Genomic DNA, 15,389 nt, shown 5'->3' with positions numbered 1-15,389 from the left:
CAGTACGTGTGTAACACTTTTCAGTCATATTTCGCTACACGATGGTGGATTGCGCCGGACAGCTGGAACTTGTTCTATTACAACATATCACATCACACTATATGCAAATAAGAGACCGACCGAAATTACCTGCATTTGAACCACTTGTATTAAAGCTGAAATTCCTCAAAGCCAGAGAAACAAAGAGCCACATGGGTATTTGGATCCACATGATCAGGCTGGCCTTAAATGGATGACAATTATCTCGTACATAGAGTTCTGTTATTAACCTTTTCATGTTTTTACGAAAATGAAACCTGTTTATAAAAGAACACCAACCATAAAAATTAGTAGACTGTAAGGCTATATTTAATAACCCAATGACTTACTCTTCAAACACACAATTCAATGAAAAATGTTAACATGAGCTAAGTAGAAATATAAAAGATTGTAACAGTTGTAGCCCACAAATCCCAGCAGTCCCCTGTGGGCTCAGGATTGCCAGCTATGTATTAGAGCTAACAATCAGCAATGCTGCAGTCAAGAGCTACCACCTCATCCATTGAAGAATAATAGGTTTCATTATGGTAGCAGTTGAACAAGCATTTCACTCAGTGGTGGGTTTATCACTCAAAGTTTAAACATTTTCAGCCGTCTATCAAAGTCCGTACTCCATGTGATGAAGTCAAGAAAAGATTAAGCTTGGTCCTCATGATGCACAGACATGTCTAAAGGGAAGAGTCTTTAGGGCACTATTTGGCTTTAAGCTCCAATTGGGCCAATTTTGCCCCCAATACATTGATCCTTTTCAAACTTCAAACTGCCTCCTAAATGCAAAAGCCTTTCATAACTATTTTGTGTGCCTCCGCCAAGAATAAAGTGGAATCGAAGCAAAGGGAAGGATCAAAGAAGTTATGTGGTGCTTGACAACAGCTCCAAAGAATAGGGGATAAGTGTATGACCGCGGTGAAGGGGGGGTTTGTTTGTCACACCCCCTCCATGTATCTCTATGGGAGAGGAGGAGATACAGTGTTCCTGTATCTCCACCTTTCCAATAGAGATACATGGAGGGGGCGTTTTGTCCACAACTTTGGATATAAAGGATACCTAGCAGGGCCAGCAAGTTTACTTTTTATTAAGTACCTGATAATTCGGATAGATATGGGTCCCACACCTATCTCAAAATGCAGGGCCCTTCAGCCTGCTTGGTCAAGAAACCAAAAATGGGTTGTTTTTAGGGCTACAACAAACAACTATTTTTCTAATCGATTAGTTGGCTGACTATTGCTTCGACTAATCAAATAAAAATAACCATAGTGGAGAAGATAGTTAGATTAGAGAGGGAATTAATGAGGGGAGGGAGGGAAGGGATGCATTGTGTTTTAAGATAGAGTTTATTGGGTCGGCTAGATGCTTAGCTTTGCGCAGGCTGAGAGGAGAAGCTTTTTATTATATTTAAATATGTATAATAAATCTTAAAAATATATATTTTTTAAAATTCTTCTTGTAAGGGATATATTCCCCTCCCTGTTTCTTACCTGTGGCCAGATATTTAGGGGCCGCACATTCCCTTGTTGTCCATCATATGTGCCCCAGCAGTCCATTTAGTGAAGAGGGGGCAAGCACACATAATCTTTCACTTTCTACATCTTCTCTCGGTAACCATTGTGAATCTGGCCTTAGACGAGCCTGATAACCGGGGATTCATTATACCTGCAGAAAGTAGCTGCAGGAAGCAGAAGATCGTGTGTGCTGGGCTCCATCTTCACTAAACAGGCTGCCGAGGACACCAGTTACATATATACATAGAAATTATCGCTATATGTATCCGAACTTTAGAAATTGGCTGACCAACTAATCGACCAATCGATTATGAAAATAGTTGCCGATTAATCGATTGTTTCAGTCCTAGTTATTTTATGAAGTTTGTGCAAATCCCAATAACCACTATGGCATTGGTCCTGTAGACAGTGTAGCACCAATACCAAATACTAAACTAAATAAAACGTTTGCCTTGGCTGTTTTTGGCTTCTCAATCACCTTCAGCAGCATCAAGCAGTTTGGAGGTGGCTGAGGGGCCAGATACGGACGAGGGGAATTCAGTTCTGGGCACACAACGAATGGGTCATCCAACTGCTAGATTTTTTTGTTAAACCACAATTATTTTATGTTTGATTCCCGGTACTACCACCAACTCAAGGGAACTGGCATGGGTGGCTCCCTTGTATGCAAATTTAACCCTGGGTTGGTGGGAGAGTACCATCGCTTTTAGGGAAGAGGATTGCCGTTGGAATCCCCATATTATTTACTGGGGGTAGATATATCGATGACGTGTTTGTTGTGTGGTCCAGAACTGAAGACCTGTTTACGGAATTTGTGGGCGACATAAATCAAAATGCATTGGGTCTAAGATTCACAAAGATGAGTTACCATTCTTAGATGAAAAGAATAGGAGGGGGAGCACAGGGATCCTAAAGACCACCACCTATAGAAAGTCTACAGCGACAAGTCTGTTGCCATGGGAAAGTTATCATCCCCAGCCCCTTAAAATGGGTATACCAACTGGGTAATATTTATGAATCTGCCAGAATTGTTCGTCGCTGGAGACTTTCAAACAACAGGCAAAAGACCTACGTGAGAGGTTCATTGAAAGGGCAAACCCTAACAGCCTAATATAAAAGGGCCATTGGTTCAGAAAGAAGGGACTTACTGATTCCTAAGGAGAGACCTAATCAGGGTGACCTGGTCAGGATGATTGGTACATTTGATAATCAGGTAGATAGGGTAAGAAGTGTCCTGAGGAGACACTGGCCCATCCTGTTGAATGATCAGGACTTGAGAGATTTGATTCCCACTTATCCTGCTACAACCTTCAGGAAAGGAAGGTCGATCAAAGATAGATTGGTAGACACTCATTTTCAGGGGATAAGAGGTGAGGGCACTTGGTTGGATAGAAAACCCCTTGGCCTGTTTTGCTGCAGCGGATGTAGGGCATGTGGTAATATCCATTAAACAAAAACCTTTACTAGTGCGGTAACTGGCAGGGAATACAAAATTTGCGATTTTGTGAACTGCGATATGGAGGGTGTGATCTCTTTATGTACTTGCAGCTGCCCTTACAGTATGTGAGAAAAACTAAGAGCCTTTAAAAAGAGGGTTCGGGAGCATGTGTGTGAACAGAAGAGATACCCCTGTATCACAGCATGTTTGGGAAAAACACTGAGCGGATAGTAGGTGTATTTCCTTTTTTGTGATGGAGGTAGTTTGACGATCACCTAGGGTTGGAGCATGGGACAGATGGATTCTACAGGAGGCAGAACGGATTTATAGAATAAGATCTGTGATACTGTTCGGTCTGAATGAATGATTGACATTTAGCTGCTTTGTATAAATGGAAGTACGTCTACAGCCTCAGATTCCCCATATGAATTGGTATTGCTTGTTATGGAAAGGATAGGGGATAAGATGTCAGATCGCCGCGGTCCCGCTACGAGTTCGCTCTGTGCGTAATGATGGGCGATACAGGGGACGGAGCAGCGTGATGTCATGGCTCCGCCCCTCGTGAAATCACGGCCCGTCCCCTTAATGCAAGTCTATGGCAGGGGGCGTGACGACTGCCATGCCCCCTCCCATAGACTTGTATTGAAAGGGGCGGGCCGTGACATCACGAGGGGCGGAGCCGTGACGTAACGATGCTCCGGCCCCTGTATTGCCCGTCATTACGTGCAGAGCGAACTCGCTCTGTGCTGTAATGATAGCGCAGTGCCGCAGCGGGGATCCCGGGGCTCCCCAGCAGCGGGACCGCGGCGATCTGGCATCTTATCCCCTATGCTTTGGATAGGGGATAAGATGTCTAAGGGCGGAGTACTCCTTTAAACTTATGTAGACTATTGCGGTCTGGGTGATATTGTATATAGGCTATCATGGCAACTGCACACGTGACTTGTTCCACTCCGTAGAACGGAAGCGATGTGAAGTATCAGACAGGACAGGGAGCGAAACCTGGAGCGCACAGCGCAGGTGTCACGTCTAGACAGGGAAGGAGTGCACACTCCCCTATCCCTGCCTACTTATGTACCCGCCCTAGGTGACGGGTCTGTAACCACGGTGACAGTCCCTCCCTAGACAAGCGAGGGAAGTCAAAATCGCTAACACCAGAGAAGAGTCAGAGAGCGGAGCCAAAAGGGTAAAAATGCCAGATATTACAAATACAGTAGAAAGCTAGTTAGGAGTACAAACTGAGCTCTTTAGCAAGCAAAGACTGAGAGTTGACTGCCAGCTTATATGGAGCCAGAACAAGTGCTTTAATCAAGACCCGCTGACCAGTCCAGACAGTCGAGCATAACCCAGCAACAAAAAAACAACAAAGAACCCGTCAGAATACTTTTACCCTATAGGTTCTGACAGTATCCCCTCTTTTAGGAGGGGCCACCGGACCCTTCACAACCTGAGAGTAAAGAGGTCTTGACTTAAACCATCAATGTCCTCATCTGTATCCTCATCCTCCAACTCACACCACTCATTGGTGTCCTCACAGTCATCCTCCAGAATCTCACTACTTCCTTCTTACTGCAAGTCAACAGGAGTACACTCCCCACTCCTATTGACCATGGTATCACATGATGCCGGTCCAGCTAGAGACTTATGCAAAACAGGCTTTACAATACTCTTAGATGTTAAGTCAGTTTGTACAGAAGATGGAACAATGCCTTCCAGAAGAACTCTGCCAGGCGTAGCTCTCTGAGAGGCATGACATACCTGTGCGCCCAAGTGGCCACCAGGATTGCCACTTGGACGCCGACGCTTGACACAGGAGGTGATGAAGTGTGTATTCTCCCCACAGTAAAAACACAGGCCATTGACAAAATCTTCTGCCCTCCTCTGGGGTACGACTTGACTATTTGCATGGGCTCCACCTCAGGCATAGGTTGGTTATCATAGAAAGGTGAAGAGTCAAGCATAAGAGAAGAATTGGAGGAAGATGAACACTCTCGTTTGTGCTCACGTAGACGTCTATCTAAACGGACATCATGGCTTGTTCAAGGGTGTCAGGGAAGGGGTAAGTCACCAGCATGTCTTTTAAGGTATCAGATAATTCCAATTTAAACTGACATATCAAGGCTGGAGTATTTCAGTTGGAGGCAACACACCACTTTCTAAAATCTACACAGTACTCCTCTACTGGTCTGTGACCTTGCTTTAATGTACACAGTTGACTCTCAGCATGGTCCGGTTCAGCGTACAAGAGACCCAATCCCGCAAATAAGGCATCCACTGAGTACAACTCCGAAGCATTGGGACCAAGGGAAAATACCCATTCCTGGGGACCCCCTTGCAAAAGAGACACAATGATACCCACTCTTTGGGCCTCAGTACCAGATGTGTAAGGCCTTAACCTGAAGTACAATTTGCAGCTCTCACAAAAGTTTTGAACATCTTGCGGTTACCAAAAAATCGGTCAGGGAGAATAACTTGTGGCTCCACAGGAGCTGAAGCAGGAACAGATGACACCTGAGTTCGGGTAGACTCCAGCTCCTGAATTCAGGCTAGCAAGCTCTGAACTAACTTCTCCTGATCTTGCAACCTCTGAGTCAATGTCTGGACTAATGCTGACTGAGACTGAGATGACTCCTATTGCTGAAGTCTTTCAGCTAAATCATGGACAAGCTAAGTCAAACTCTGATTTTGCTCCACCAAAGCAGACATAGCTTCCATAATGCAGGAACAAGGCAAATGTCATGTCTGGGCAGGAGAGGAGTGCACACTATTCTTCCCCACTCCCCTATACCTGCTACTTACGTACCTGCCCTAGATGACAGGTAAAAACTACATACCTGCTCAGATAATACCGTGAGGTAAAAGGGAAGTGGGTGGTCATAACATTTTTTCTCTGTCTATATAACTTGCTTTCTGTGCAATGCATCTTATTTTTTTATTTTTTTTTTTGTTTGTGGCATGTCTGTCTCCTGTTCTTTTCTAGGAATGATGACACCAACATGAAGGCATATTCAGAGGCATATTTATGTGGTCAACCAGGATTCTTCCGCATCATTGTACTGTATTGTATTGTTTTGTCTTGCATTGTGTCGCCTTTATGTTTGCTTTGCATCTTTGTGTTTCTTGAAATAATCTTATGTGTATGCACATCTAAATTCTCCACACACACATACATCACTAAAACAATCCCCTGATGAACCGTATCGTAACATGTATTAGTCATACGGGGAAACGCGTCGGAAAAAAGTGGGATTAACCATTAAGGGGGATGTCTGAATTGGAGTTCTCTGAGTGAGAAACCAGACTTTCTCTGAGTGCTAACAGATTTATATGGTGATTTACATGTATATGTGATTATCTTTGTACTATTTGTAAAAGGGTTTTAATTGAAACTTTGTAATAAAGATAAGTACATTTTAGCTATTTTTTGGTGTTATTATAGCCAGGACCAGATGGGACAGGATATTGGACATTTATGAAATATCCTATGTTAAGAAGGGAATGTTTTTTTAGAAGTGCACCTGAAAATTTTGACATGTCCTTGTGACATGTAAAAAGATTAGATCGGCGGGGTCTGAGTGTTCAGACCTCCTGGGATCAGGAGAATGAGACAGGAGAAGTCCATGCTGCTGTGCCCTCCTCTCCCTGCTTTGCGTCACGTGATGAAGACATGCCCTATTGACTTACATTGCGAGTGTGTCACTATCATGTGACATGGAGCCAGGAAATAACATGCTGAGGGCAAAACTTCTCCCGGCTCGTTCTCATGAATGGTGGATGTTTAAACACTCAGACCCCCGCCAATTAAAGCTTTTGACATGTCACTAGGACATGTCAAAGGTTTTTGGGAAATCACAGTGCCCATTTAAGCTTCTTTTATTTTAGTGCAAGCAGATGATGAGATTCTGACACTTTTTTCAGGTTTTAACAGCTTAGTTTGAAATGCATCACAATTCTAACATGGCTCCCTAATACTAAGGGGGAGATATACATATAATATAGTAATATAAACATTAGAAAGCAAACCTTGAGAAACTTACTTTGCAACTTTGTCACTCCAGCCATGCTGCTTCCCATAAACAGCCACCTCATAGTGCAGCTCCTTTGCTAACTTTTGCAATTCTGGTTGCAATTTTTCCACCTAGCTGAAGATAAAGCAAAGGTTTAAACACAACTCATTTGCTGGTGCATTGGGTGTCCGTACAGGACAGAATTATGATATCTTTGGGAGACTGCAATTATTCACGAAATTAAAGGGGTTATCCAGCAATAGAAAAACAGCTAATTTCTTCCAAAAACAGCACCACACTTGTCCTCAGGTTGTGTGTGGTATTACAACATGGCTCCATTCACTTGAATAGATGTGAGCTGCAATAAGACACACAGCCGGAGAACAGGTGTGGTACAGTTTTGGAAAGAAATCAGCTGTTATTCTAATCCTGGGCAATTTCTTTAGTAATTCTACCTACACAATTTATTTTTAGCACACATCTTAATTAAAGTTTTGGATATGTTTACACTGACTTAATCCACTTTGGATTTCAGCCATTTATTTATATAATTTAAAGCAACCTTAGGATGACAGAGAAAAAGAGTATGCAGGGACAGGGAAGTTAGGACATGAAGGCATAGTGGGATTTTTGTCGAGTTTACGGCTGTATTCCCAAAAGTACATGTAGACAGGTTAACCCGGCACTGCATGCATGTAAAGGTGTGTTATGCAGCCTCGGATAACAGCTTATATTAGAGAACGATGTGGTGCTCAGACTATACGAAGTGCAAATATGTAATTCTTCTCGTAGAAAAGATAGAGTCGGCACTCACCAAGTTCTTCAATCTTCTTTTCTTTATTTAGAAATACTCGCGTATTCATTAACAGGACGGGAGACGGTGCATAGAAGGGGGGGGGGGGGTACCACCAGGCTACAGCACTGTTTCGCTCTTTACATAGCTTCAATGGGCCTGTGACAGGCCCATGGAAGCTCTGTAAAGAGTGAAACAGTGCTGTAGCCTGGTGGTACCCCACCCCCCCTTCTATGCACCGTATCCCTTCCTGTTAATGAATACGTGAGTATTTCTAAATAAAGAAAAGAAGATTGAAGAACTTGGTGAGTGCTGACTATCTTTTCTACAAGAAGAATTACGTCTGTATTCCCCCTTCAAGCTTCTATGTGTTCTTAAGGGGAACCCACCATACCTTTCATGCTGCTTGAACCATAGACAGCATTAAACAAAGACAGGATCCCGTAATACAATTGTTTATAATTTGTTTTGAAGCTGCTCAGGGAAAGTTTAGTTGAAAAGCCTATCAAGAATAGGGAAGAGTTACATGGGCATTCCCCAACCAAGACTGATTGATAGATTTTTACCATACACATATAGGGAGAGATCAATTCAGCCTAGTGTAGCAAGGAAAAGTCAGGTGAGATTGTCCGGGGGACTGTTTCTGGACGGGTAGTAAGCTATGATTTCTCTAAAACGCTGCAGCATTTTAGAGTGAATAACAGATGGTTGAAATAAGGGACACTGTCCCTGGTTCATTCTTGCTGAGGTCGAGGCAACATTAAACTAATGATAGGCTTCCTAGTTATTTTAAGCAGGTCGAAACTAAAAGAAAAAATAGCATAGACTAAAGTAAAAATAAGCATTTTAGTCCTAAAGTTTCAAATACATGTAACATAATTGTCACAATATAGGTATAATGCGTGCAAAAAGTTTTATTTAAAGAATACCTGTCATAATCTTGATAAATTTTATAATTCTCCCGGTTTACTACCTTCATCATGATAAACCATCACCTGCCTTTATATTAAAAAAAAAAAATAGTTTTCTACCTTGACATTGTTCTGTATCTTCTGCTCAGTCTTGGTCTGCTCCACAGACTGGGAAGGGGCATTCCCTAGCAGGCGTGACATCATCTGAAGCCATACAGGGGAGAACTTCCTTCCTCGCTATGCTACACACAGCCAAGAGCAGTTCAGTTTGAGAGGGGCCGTGATTGGCTGAGGCCAAGGGTGGAGGAGTGTTTAAACTAGGGCCTGGGGGGGAGGGAACCTACAACATAGAGGCGGAGGATAGTGTAGATAGAGGGGGGGGACTTATTAATGTACCTAGGGTGGAGCGGAGGGAGGGGTTAGAATAGTTAATAGGGATAGGCATCATAGGAAGAAAAAACATACACCATGGAAGTGCATGTTGACTAATGCCAGAAGTCTGGCCAATAAAATTGACGAACTGGAGTGGAAAATTTCTGAGGAGGATTATTACATAGTGGGTATAATAGAGACTTGGTTGGACGATAGCTGTGACTGGGCGGTCAACATACAGGGTTATAGTCTATTCAGGAAGGATCGGACAAAATGGAAAGGGGGAGGAGTCTGTCTTTATGTAAAGTCCAATTTGAAGGCCGCACTGCTGGAGGATATTTGGGAGGGAAACGATAATGTGGAGTCATTATGGGTATAAATATATGGTGATAAAAACAAAAAAAATTCTGATAGGGGTTTTCTATAAGCCACCAAACATAATGGAAGAGCCAGAAGATCAATTATTGAGGCAAATAAACAAGGCAGCAAATCAGAATGAGGTGATAATAATGGGGGACTTTAACTATCCTGATATAAACTGGGAGACCGAGACCTGTGAATCTCATAAAGGAAACAGGTTTCTTACTATAACTAAAGACAATTATCTGTCCCAAATGGTGCAGGGCCCGATATTAACCAACGTACCTGACAGTGTAATTAATGTGCAAGTAGATGGACACCTAGGAAATAGTGATCATAATACATTATAACTTGTTCATCAATAAGGGAATCTCTCGAGGGGCCACAAAAACAATGAACTTTAGGAAGACAAAGTTCGATCAACTCAGAGAAGCCCTTAACAATATAAAATGGGATAATGTCCTCAAAAAGAACAATACTGACACTAAATGGGAGACTTTTAAAAAGGTCTTAAATTTTCACTGTAAGATGTATATACCTTATGGGAATAAAAGGGTCAGAAATAAAAGAAAACCAATATGGATGAATAAAAATGTTAAGGGGGCAATAAATGACAAAAATGTCAAAAATGAAAGTGTTGGCCCTTTAAAAAATGATGAGGAAGAAATTATAAACGGGGATCAGGAAAAAGCAAATATATTAAACAAATTCTTCTCCACTGTGTTCACTGAGGAAAATGAAATGCCAGGTGAAATACAGCGAGATACGGTAAACTCCCCCGTACAGGTCACCTGTATAACCCAGGAAGAAGTACAGTGCCTCCTACAAAAAATCAAAATAGACAAATCACCAGATCCAGATGGCATTCACCCCCGTGTTCTAAAGGAATTAAGTAATTTAATAGACAGACCGTAATTTTTAATATTCAGGGACTCTATAGTGACAGGGACTGTTCCCCAGGACTGGCGCATGGCAAATGAGGTGCCAATATTTAAGAAGGGGTCAAAAGGTGACCCTGGGAATTATAGGCCTGTTAGTTTAACCTCCGTTGTATGTAAATTGTTTGAGGGTTTCATAAGAGATGCTATTTTGGAATATCTTGATAAAAATAAATGTATGACCCCGTATCAGCATGGATTTATGAGGGATCGATCCTGTCAAACAAACCTGATCAGCTTTTATGAGGAGGTGAGCTCCAGACTGGACCAGGGGCAATCGCTGGATGTTGTATATCTGGATTTTTCCAAAGCATTTGATACGGTTCCACATAAAAGGTTGGTGCATAAAATGAGAAGGTTTGGGCTGGTGGAGAATGTGTGCAAGTGGGTAAGTAACTGGCTCAATGATAGGAAACAGAGGGTGGTTATTAATGGTACTTATTCTGATTGGGTGACTGTTACTAGTGGTGTACCACAGGGGTCCTGTCCTATTTAATATATTCATTAATGACCTTGCAGAGGGGTTGAATTGTAAAGTAGCAATCTTTGCAGATGACACTAAACTCTGTAAAGCGGTAAACACTATAGAGGACACTGCACTGTTACAAATGGATCTGGATAGGTTGGAGGTTTGGGCTGAGAAGTGGCAGAGGAGGTTCAACACTGATAAATGTAAGGTAATGCACATGGGGAAGAAAGATCCGGGCGGGGATTATGTGTTAAATGGGAGAACACTTGGGACGACTGACATGGAAAAGGACTTGGGAGTCTTAGTTAACAGTAAATTTAGCTGTAGTGACCAGTGTCTGGCAGCTGCTGCCAAAGGCTAATAAAATCATGGGGTGCATCAATAGGGGCATAGATGCCCACGACAAGGAAATAATTCTACCGCTGTACAAATCACTAGTCAGACCACACATAGAATACTGTGTACAGTACTGGGCACCAGTGTACAAGAAAGATATAGTGGAGCTGGAGAGGGTTCAAAGACAGGCAACCAGAATAATACTGGGAATGGGAGGACTACAGTACCCAGAAAGATTATCAGAAATGATGTATTATCAAAAAATTATGTATTACTATTAGAGAAATGATTTCACTGGCTACAGGTGATTTTTATTTAGTTTAGAAAAAAGGAGGCTTAGGGGAGACCTAATAACTATGTATAAATATATCAGGGGGCAGTACAGAGATCTTTCCCATGATCTATTTATACCCAGGACTGTATCAATAACAAGGGGGCATCCTCTACGTCTAGAGGAAATAAGGTTCCTACACCAGCACAGATGGGGTTTTTTTACTGTAAGAGCAGCGAGACTGTGGAATTCTCTCCCGGAGGAGGTGGTCATGGTTCAAAAAGGGTCTGGATGCATTTTTGGAGAGTAATAACATTACTGGTTATGTATACTAGATTTATAGGGACAGAAGGTTGATCCAGGGATTTATTCTGACTGCCATATTTGGAGTCGGGAAGGAATTTTTACCTCTAGTATGAGGGTTTTTTGCCCTCCTCTGGATCAACTCAACTCAATAGGGACTTATTAGGGTTATAGGTTGAACTTGATGGACTCTGGTCTTTTTTGCAACCTTATGAACTATGTTACTATGCTAGCTAAGTTCAACAGTTCCTTTAGTGTTTCTGTGCACAACAATGCTCTTGGGAACCACTCTAAAACAAAGCCCCCTTTAATTCTACAGCTTTCTTTTCCAGATTATTTCATTTATTGATCAATCTATACTAAAGAAGCTAGCTAAGAACAGCTAGCTAAGGCTTGTGACTCTTTTATAGTGCAAGAAACTGCAATACAGCCCCATGTACTTCTGCCCTTTCATTCTCCAGATCAGCTGCATCCCATAGGCAGGACCCCAGAAATCAGAATGTTACAGCATATCCACTTAACTCTATATGGATGTACATACAGCCTCAAATAGTGAGACTTACCTAATCCAGCAAAATACAAAAAAAAAAAACAATAAAAATAGTAGAATACGCACCCTGCCCAGAATGTGCATCTGATATACTGACAGAGGGAGGGTGACAGCTGTCCTCAGTGCTACTGTAGTGCAGATTATATTCACCCACCATGGTAGCCCTGTGACTTCTTGAATAGACACTAGCACATTCTCAGCCAGATGAACAGGAGCGGAGTCGGACATTTTTGCAAAGATGCCATAGTCATTGTTCACTTGTCCTGCAGATGCGGCAGCAAGAGCGGCTGCTGAGGTAACAGTCCTGTGTTGGTGTGATGCAGGCACATACGATGCAAACAAAGGAGTGGCACTAATAGCATTAAAACATCTATGACAATGCTGTGAGAATTGCGATGGATGTTTTAGTCCTTGTTTGTATTTTTTGATATTGGTAGTTCCAAAGGACCTTGCATGTTGACACCGTTTTGGTAAAAATACTTTGAAAGAAAGAAGGTCAGTGGTTCTGGTCCAAATTGTCAGGGTCTTTATGTATTTACAAGACATTGCTCAGAGTCTAAAGAAAAAAAAAAAAAACATTTTATCTAATGGAATTTATTCACAAATATATAAGTACCGTAATTACAAGGTCATACAATGTTTTCTTACTTTTGACACGTCACAAGTTTTGAGCGGTCAGTCTTAGTGCTCAGACTCAGAGTCAAGCTTTATAGGATTACAGTATAATGGAGTCCAACTCCTGCAATGAGAAGGATCAAATGCTAATTGACCTTCTCAGGCTGAATTTAGTGATTGGGACGGTCTTAGCACTGAGACCCCAACCAAACAAAATTTTCGACATGTCTGCATGACAGTAAAGCCTTATATAAAAATTCTATTTTAAAGGCTACAAACATTTCTGACACGAAAAAATTATTTTCATGTATATTAGTAGTTATTTTGACTTAAATCTGAATAAAATCTAAAGTTGCACTTATCTTATCTATTCCATATTTTATTTTGGACCCCCTGATACTTAGTTTGCAGCCTGTATAATATATATATATATATATATATATAATATATATATATATATATATATATATATATATATATATATATATATATATATGTGCCTCTCAGTAATACATGTTGTATGTGAAGTAGAGGAATCCAGGAGGCTGCTGCCCTCACTAGGTCTTATGTATTAGCACAACTTCATTTCCGTAAGCACATGGGTCATTTCTTGTCACATTGTTCGGAAAAGTATTGTCCAGATTTATCAATGTATCAAACTGGTGTGACTTGCCAGAATAACCAATCACAGCTCAGCTCAGCTCAGCGGTATTATAGGTTTCTACATTGGTGCGATTATCTCTTCCCTGAACTTCCTTGTTCTGTAGCTTGGAAGGCGCTGTTTTCTTTTGTTTTATTCTTTTGTTTGTTCCCACAATTGTTTATTAAGAAAGCCTTAAAAAACATAGAATACAAACCAGTCAAAGCTCAGCTTTCATTTTACGAGAGCTCGTTAGAGGGGTACTCTGCCCCAAGACATCTTATCCCCTTTTGAAGGGATAGGGGATAAGATGTCAGATCATGGGGGTCCCACCGCTGGGGACCCTCGGGATCTCGGCTGCAGCACCCACCTGTTGTCGCTTTCAGCAGCGCTGGAGGCTCTCATCCTAACGCCTCCCGACCACGGTGACTGAAGATCGTGACGTCACGACCCGCCCCCTGAATGCAAGTCTATGTGAGGGGGCGTGGCGGCTGTCACGCCCCCTCACATAGACTTGCATTGAGGGGCGGGGCGTGACGTCACACGGGGGTGGAGTCGTGACGTCACAATCTCCCATCACCGTGGTCGGGAGCCAAAGCCTCCAGCGTTTCCGGAAGCCGCAACAGGTGGGTGCTGCAGCCGAGATCCCGGGGGTCCCCAGCGGCGGGACCCCGCGATCTGACATCTTATGCCCTATCCTTTGGATAGGGGATAGGATGTCTAGGGGTGGAGTACCCCTTTATGTTCGGAAAGCTGAGCAGTGATTGGTTGCTATGGGCAAATCACTTCAGTTTCTCTCTCCTAGAGATTGATAAATCTGGTCCTGCGCTTGCTGTGGAAGTTCAGCTTTCTCTCTGCCCTTATATTTCTCTGCCATGTGAATTTCTGCTTGAAAAATGCCCTGTGTGTGCTTTGATCCACATCTACTGCCTGTGGGACCTACCCTACAGCAGGTATAATCTCCACAATCCAAACTAGGGTCTATCTTTATAATCGATTAGTTGGCCAATAATTTTGTTTTAGTAATCGTGATCTGTAGTTTTTATTGGTACCAATTTTTTTTTGTTTATATTTTCTTTTTATTTGTAAAATAGAAAAAGGGTTACATTTGAATTTTTATTATGTAAGGAGCTAATTTATATTTTTTAAAAATTTTTTTTTTTTTAGTTCCCCAAGAAGACTTATATGAGCAATAATTAATAGCTCATACAGATCAGTGCAGTACATATGTACTGCACTGTTCAATGAGATCTGCACTCTGTCGATAGTAAAGGCATCGGGCTGCCATGACAACGGTTCTCTTTCCTGCAATTGCACCTCAGCCAGCAGATTCAGACCGCTGAACCACCATCTAAATGGTTAATAGCCAACAACAGGTGGGTGCCACCACCGGGTATGGAGCGGGCTCAGATCCCAAGCCTTCTCCATACCCCCTTTTGCCACAGATCATTAAGTGGTCTGACTACAATTACAGTGCGGGTGGACAGACCAAGAAGAAAAACTACCACAAGAGGACATTGTTTTAAATTAGAGGGGAAAAGGTTTCTGCAGTAATATCAGGAAGTATTACTTTACTGAGAGAGTAGTGGATGCATGGAATAGCCTTCCTGCAGAAGTGGTCGCTGCAAATACAGTGAAGGAGTTTAAGCATGCATGGGATAGGCATAAGGCTATCCTTCATATAAGATAGCGCCAGGGACTATTGATAGGATTCAGATTATTGGGCAGACTAGATGGGCCAAATGGTTCTTATCTGCCGACACATTCTAGGTTTCTATATTTAAACCAACCAGCTAAATGATAATAAGGATGGTTCACAGCTATTTCATTATCAATTTTATCAAT

At 42.1% G+C, this 15,389-nt stretch overlaps 1 protein-coding gene across 4 annotated transcripts in view; it reads right to left on the bottom strand.

Moving 5' to 3' along the window:
* The window catches only part of LOC130362853 (cytochrome c oxidase assembly protein COX18, mitochondrial), a 75,530-nt gene that overhangs the window by 56,489 nt on the left and 3,652 nt on the right, over positions 1-15,389 (bottom strand). For 2 of the 4 annotated variants that reach the window (XR_008891601.1, XM_056567933.1), the window contains exons 2-4: positions 12,356-12,845; positions 7,017-7,117; positions 130-296 (exon numbers count right to left, since the gene is read on the bottom strand). Coding sequence is in view for 3 of the 4 variants with exons in the window: in XM_056567933.1 (XP_056423908.1) it covers positions 130-296; positions 7,017-7,117; positions 12,356-12,835 (748 nt within the window). In the remaining variant the exon portion in view is untranslated. Of the gene's footprint in view, positions 1-129; positions 297-7,016; positions 7,122-12,355; positions 12,846-15,389 lie in introns of those variants that run through there. The other 2 variants (XM_056567945.1, XM_056567955.1) reach the window with 2 other exon arrangements.

The sequence above is a fragment of the Hyla sarda genome, chromosome 1, assembly GCF_029499605.1.
Source record: "Hyla sarda isolate aHylSar1 chromosome 1, aHylSar1.hap1, whole genome shotgun sequence".
In the NCBI taxonomy this organism is placed as follows: domain Eukaryota; kingdom Metazoa; phylum Chordata; class Amphibia; order Anura; family Hylidae; genus Hyla; species Hyla sarda.
This window is presented reverse-complemented; position numbering and strand designations above follow the sequence as displayed.